This window comes from Ostrinia nubilalis, chromosome 16, assembly GCF_963855985.1.
Source record: "Ostrinia nubilalis chromosome 16, ilOstNubi1.1, whole genome shotgun sequence".
NCBI classification, from domain to species: domain Eukaryota; kingdom Metazoa; phylum Arthropoda; class Insecta; order Lepidoptera; family Crambidae; genus Ostrinia; species Ostrinia nubilalis.
The window spans coordinates 6,549,953-6,556,674 of NC_087103.1; the positions used below are offsets into that span (position 1 = coordinate 6,549,953).

At 37.1% G+C, this 6,722-nt stretch overlaps 1 protein-coding gene across 1 annotated transcript; it reads left to right on the top strand.

Annotated features, from left to right (window-relative positions):
• The first annotated feature begins 83 nt into the window (after positions 1-83).
• Positions 84-2,551, top strand: LOC135079123 (putative odorant receptor 19b). The gene is made up of 6 exons (XM_063973719.1): positions 84-639; positions 926-1,232; positions 1,444-1,540; positions 1,611-1,721; positions 2,180-2,350; positions 2,472-2,551. Exons 1-6 carry the CDS (start codon positions 84-86, stop codon positions 2,523-2,525), a joined length of 1,296 nt encoding a protein of 431 aa, XP_063829789.1. The 3' UTR covers positions 2,526-2,551.
• Positions 2,552-6,722: the final 4,171 nt, after the last annotated feature.

Genomic DNA, 6,722 nt, shown 5'->3' on the forward strand with positions numbered 1-6,722 from the left:
AGTAAACGTGGCCTTTATGAAATAATTCAAGGAAGTTTTATGAACAACGAATATCGATATGCAAAAGAAAGCAGTAATAGTAAATGCATTGTCTGCTGCAAATGTTGAACGAAAACATTGTACGAGTAATATTTATCAAAGTAAATTCTACTTACTATCCACTAAGTGTTAAGATACCAAAAACAATGAATAATTACGATATCTTAAAAAACCATTGCAAGAAAATTTTCTTTAGCGGTTCGGGCGATGTTTGGTATGAAGAAGGAACCATAGGAGATGATAAGAGCTGGTACTATAGGCTTTACAGTTGGTCACTATTTTCCATGTACATGTTCATGACCATTCTGGAGATAATGGCTGCAATGTTTGGTGACTTCCCAGAAGAGGAGATGCGAGACTCAGTCTCGTTAGCAGTGAGCCACGCCATCGTCATGTTGAAGATTTACTTCTTATACTCCAATAAGAATTTGCTGAAGACCATGAACCAGAACATGGTGAGAATTTGTGAGGCTCACGAAGAACCAGCATTGATGGCCCACAAGCATAGGATTGTAAAGATTACTCTTCGAGTGTATTTTGGCATTGTTTACGGGTCTACTTTCTGTTACGTCATCGAGGGGATTCGAAAGTTATTTGACGGTAAAGTATCATCAATCATCATTATCGTCATCATAATCAACTTGGATTATAAAATTGGCATCTTGTTAAATTGGCTATTTTATGAAGCGAAGATTTGATTAACAAAATGATTTTCATAAAAAAAGGTTTGTAACCTATGGATTATTGGCCAGGGAGTCCAGTAATAAAATTTTTGTTTGAAAATAATTATATTTGTACATTCTACGCAACCGTATTATTATGGTTGTATTATACTAATAACGAGTACCTATACTGTTCTTGTTAATTTTATGCAGTGTGTTTTCAGGTTCCCACTTTGTGACTGTGGTTACTTACTATCCGTCGTATGAGGATGACTCATTTTGGGCTAATGCCTTTAGAATATTTAATACAATAGTTTTGCTTATGTTGATGATGACGATGATTGTGTCAGTGGACTCCCTTACAATAACTTATTTAATCATGTTCAAGTACAAGTTTATAACACTGAGGCACTATTTTAAAACATTGTCCCAAGACTTTTTCAAACTAAATGACGTTGATCCAAGACTTGCTGCTGATAAGTTGACCGATGGGATAGTGGAAGGAATAGTCATGCACAATGAATTGTTAAGGTAAGCATTGAATAACTTTTTTGTTGTTTTTCTGTCTGAAACTGTATGTAAAATTAAAAATACAAAGAACACTGATGTTAAAGATGTGCCGACGCGTGGATGGAAAAGTAGGTAAATGATGATCAGAGACAACGTAGACATTGCACAAAGTAAAGCTAACGTAAAATGCGTATTCGTTATACTTACATACTTTATGTATTGTGCTCATCAGAATGGTAAAGGACTTTGACCAAGCATTTGGGACTGTAATGGCTCTACAATTGTTTCTGAGCTCGGGAACCGCAGTGTCTCTACTTCTCCAAATTGCTGTAAGTTTAAAAAATGTTGTTTTACCTTTGAAATAAAATTGTATAAAATGCCATGCCATTTTAATTTCAGCTTGCGGACCAACTGACTTTAGTGGCGAGTTTGAAAATGATTTTCTTCGTAACAGCACTCGTCTTTATATTGGGCTTGTTATTGTGCAATGCTGGAGAAATCACGTATCAGGTTCATTCAAACTTTTATTTTAACTGGAATACTCTAAAAAGCTAGGGTTCTGATGCAGTTGAATACTCTTTTTTATGACTCCGAGCAGTAAAGAAGTTTATACGACGTGGATCTGGTAAAACAGTGCCATTTTCATTTGAATTTATAGTGAAAGTGAACATTGAGGTAATATAGGTCTGAATTTACATAAGCCTTAGTTTAGATATGTTGGTAATACCTTTTTTAATGTAATATTTTTATTCTGAGTGATCGCGTAATGATGATTTACCATACTCTAGATTTGAATAGATCTTGTAACGTCTTTAAAGCTTTAGCTTTTTATCTGTCCAGGGTGAGATGTGTAGGCCAATCCCTGGAGAGGCTTTGTTCCTGCAATGAAGTTATAAACGTCAATTGTTTTTGAAAAAAGGCGGAAGACTAAATAATGATGATGATGATACTTTCGTTTTTCCGAGCAGGCTTCACTGTTACCCAACGCGTTGTTCTACTGCGGCTGGCACGCATGCGTATGGCAGCCCCCGCGGCGCAGTGTCAGGAGACTGGTCCTGCTGGCGTGTGCGCAGGCGCAGCAGCCGCTCGTCATGAAGGCGTTCAAGATGTTTGAACTTTCTTATGGCACTTATTTGCAGGTTTGACTTGTTTTGTCTCAGTGAAATCGATTTATAATGGCATGATTTTTGTTCTTCTCTTTTTGTGTTTAGAACGTTTTTGGTTTTAAAACTATTTACTAATTTTTATTTTATGTTTCAGGTGTTGAAAGGAACTTACTCTCTCTTCACTTTATTTTATGGACAAAACCAGTAAAAAGTTCAATAAATATAAGTGGTTCACTTTTCGCACGCTTTTATATAACACGTTTACTAAGCAATAAAGATAAATACCTACCTAGTTAAATAAGAACCTTGAGTTGCTTTTATTGTAGTAAAAAGTATACGCTATTCAATAAAGAAGTAGTTCTAAATGTATGTTTTATTAAATCCGAAATAAATCTTGCGATGAAAACGTATGTGCTTACAGGCACGCAAAATAATCCACCATGGCTACAATAAAAAAAGATCGCAGACCCGATAAACGAGTTAGCGTTAAGATTTCTGTATCAAATACATATGCAAATGGCGAAACATTCCGGAGTTATGCCTTGCGTGTTAGGAATAAGTTTATGAATAAGTGAAACGCCTAAAAGCCCCGGCTTTGGACTGGTGTGCGACATACGTAATGCCGAGTCAACTGAAACGTGGACGAAATTGTCGGGAATGTATTGACGTATCGGAATGCTTGTTGGTAAACCCTATTGGTCATCAAATAATTGAATTCCTGCTGGGCTTTCGGCTCGTGAGTGGTCGGCTGAGTGACTTTATAACAAGTGGCTATCAGATCAGCTATTTTATTTTCACAATTCACCCATCTCTTCTTTTATCGATTCATCGATTGTCCACAGAATAGATATGTCAAAAGAGGTGACCGTAATTAATATCACTGCCAGTTAATAATGGATTCCGTTTCTAGTAGTCGTTTGTTCGTGTCAGTCAAATGATGTCCAAAGGATTCTCATAACGACCGGGCCTGCGCAGTTTGTGTTCAGGTGCTTCCCGCGACCTTCACCAGATCGTCAAAGCATGGTCAAGGCCTGCTTTAGTATAAATGAGAACAAAAAGTTTTTGTCTTAAAATCCAAATCCATTACCTAATATCGGATGTGGATTACGTAACATGTAGGTTACGTAATGACGAGCTAGTAAGAGACAAAGTTTGGCTTATTGAATGTACATTTGCGCGACGACCGTGAACTTGGTGGAAAGTTCTAAAAGAACGCGGGATTCCAATCCAAAGTTCGCTTGGGAGATGTGTACAAAAAGTCGCGTTACTTCTATACCGACGAGTGGGAACCCAGCGAAATCTGAAAAAGGAGGTAGACATCTTCAAGCTACTTTTCAACTCGGTGATGTAGGTACCTACTACTTACATAGATGAGTACTTACATACTTACGTAGAAACGTCACATCCAATAAAATAACACCCTGTCGGAGCAATTTAACTAAAAATGACATATAAACTACTTTTACGTCGTGCTAAGCTTTAAAATTGACTTACTTGATATATTGACTGCCGCGTGTCGCGTTTACACATGCATTCTTCAGGCCCTTTCTGGCATTACCCACACCTTAAGCTCAAATAATTTTTCCGTGGTGACGGCAATATAAGAATATGTGGAAAGGCCCAGCGGTATAACTTAACGCTCTGCAGAACGATACGGTCACATTCTGTAATCGCCATGGGGAAATTTATTTTCAACGTTATAGGATTTGTAATTAACAGCTAGTTTTCCTCTGTAGGCTTTTGAATAAAGTCTGTAGGTAAGTAACGGTAGAATTTGGATACCTATAATTTAAAATTACTTTAATTAGGTCAGTTAATTAGCCAACTTTTCAAAGAAAATCGCTTTGTGCTCTCGCTGCCTAACCTACTTGAATCCTTGACAAGTATTTCGCCAATTCAATGGAACTTTAGTACTTATTTTCACGTTTATTGAAGTCTTTTCGGAAATCTCCTTGTAGCAGTTTGTATATTTCATCAAAGCCGATAAATGAGCTATTTAATTGGAGCGACCTACTGAAAACAAATCTCTTTGAAGAAACAGCTTTTATGAAAAACATTATTGAACCGTGCGGCCTACGTTCGGTCGTACATAATAATGCCTACTCGTTAATACTCCAAAACGTTCTGTACATTCAGAATGTACGTTTTTTCCTATATTCAATAATATTTTGACTGTCGTTGAAAAACAGACGAGAGGCTGTCGTGTTCGTTCAATGAAATGAAAACATGGATTTCTAATTAGGTTAGGAGTTCAACAAGATTTGCTGAACACGTGAAAGCGGGCTTGTGCTAGTTTGACGCAATGGTGTTGAACTGATTGGAGATTCTGGGCCACTCTCATTAATTTATGATTGTACGCTTAGATAATTTAAGGCTGAGTTGCACCATCTTATTTTAACTTTAACAAATGTCAAAAAGTCAAACACCATACAAAAAACACCGGTTATTGTTAAAGTAAGTTGGTGCAACTCAGTCTAATAATCGTCCGTTTTATGTGAATATAACGAAGTCTTACAAGGATCCTATTCCAGACGCATTTTATTCCAGGAAGATGAAGCTTTATTTGAAAACAAAAGTAATACAGCCTCAAATTCGTATTTATTCGTACAAATTGTATTCGTAAGTACATATTTCCTAGATCAATTGTACTATGGAATATTGTACAACATAAAATTTATACTGTATCTGTAGTCAGGTACTACCTGACTTATACCACAGAATAAATAATAGTAGTATCTACTTATACTATATTTTTTCAAGTAAAAGGTGTCTGGACGTAAAAATAAAATGGTTTCATACGTATTGCATCATTATAAATATGAATTTAGTGCGGTTCAGTGTTGTCTCGTGTTGTATAGTTTTCCAGTAAGCAAAGCAGAGCTCTAGTGCCAGTTAGATTTTAAGACAGTTTTTTAATAGCACAGAGCTCTAAAAGTAGTAGTAAGTGAGCCAAAAGCTTAGGAAGTCATAATGGGCGCCGTCGCAACTGGGAGTCTACTACACAAGACATTTTTTTCATCTCGATCTGTCTATTACTCTCATTCACGATATTATTCCAAGGAGAGCGACGGAGCTGGATAGATAAAGCCAAGAACATCGTTTTGAAAGCAGAGGCTCTGGGTTGGCATTTGTGGCCAAATTATTTGTTCGTAACACGCCCTTCTTGGAACAGTGCAACTAGCAAGTGAGTAATAAAGTCTCATGTTGCTAAATTTTTATCACCTTACTACAAAATATGTCCTTTGGTTTGCCAAATCGTCTCTTTCCAGTACCAAAAGAATGGAGTGTTGAGAAAAATGAGACAGTATTTTAACTCCGGCTTTTCATGATAAATATTTTTTATTATCCAGTGACAAGCACAAGATGCAAATGTCAGTGTGATGAAAACTCTTTTTCACTCGGTGTCGTGGAATTTCGAATTAACCCGGAATACCTAGTCACTAAGTGAACATAGAATAAACTAAATCAGCTGAACTAATAATAACTCTATGGATAAGACAGTAACGAGCGTATCACTATTCCACAGAGACGACACTTCAGTTGAGATATCTCCATGGGTTCTATTAATATTGATAAGCCGTAGATATATTAGCGCGATTAACATTCGTCTCTATCCACCGGCTCTAGGACGTATCGTGTATCCTCCGCACTCCCGCATCAACTCAACCATGAAATATTCATACGAGGGAAAAGGTACAAGTTTGGCCCAGTGGATTGTTTCTGCAGGATCAATATGGACGAACTGCTAATGTTTTCATATCTCATCCTAGTATTCATAACGCTCCCGTATGCCGCTCACACACGAAGGGTTTCGTGGATCGCGAATCTTTTTTTCTTCTGCAGCGAATAAAAAAACTTTCGACGCCATAAAAGTATATGAGTTCGTCCCAATACTGCGCCGATGACTTCCAATCTCTCGTAGCGTGTCCCGACCCAACCCTGGAGATTACTTTTTTCTCCCTCATCCAGTAAATTGAATTAAAATGAGAAGCAAACGGATAAAGAAAAGGGTGTGCGCCGATTTTCGCAAGAGTTTCGCGTTTAACGTGCCCCGTCTACGTGTACGCTGTTTTCCCATTGTTTTTCCTTTTAAAATAACAAAACGGTACGTAGAAAGTCTTATCTAACGTTAACGACTTTCAAATATCCTTATACTTTGCGTAAGTACGTGCTTGTGTTGTTCGGAGGTCACTGTGGGATTCTTATTCCGGGAAACAGACAACGGAATTGTTGTCATTTTAATTTTACGAAAATGGAACTTAATTTGGAAATAACACTTAAATACAACGTGGTTACAGGAAATGTCCGAGAATAGTATGAGTGTACTTTAATGTTTTATTCAAGGTAGTCAGATAGGGTTATTCTTGTCGGATTTAAAGAAATCATGCGAATATTTTTCGACAAG

Bases quoted from the DNA above. Each gene is read 5' to 3' on its own strand.
- LOC135079123 (XM_063973719.1), top strand. From the start codon at position 84: ATGCATTGTCTGCTGCAAATGTTGAACGAAAACATTGTACGAGTAATA. The intron at 1,233-1,443 runs GTAAGCATTGAA...TGTGCTCATCAG, and splicing joins ATGCACAATGAATTGTTAAG to AATGGTAAAGGACTTTGACC. The intron at 1,722-2,179 runs GTTCATTCAAAC...TTTTCCGAGCAG, and splicing joins CTGGAGAAATCACGTATCAG to GCTTCACTGTTACCCAACGC.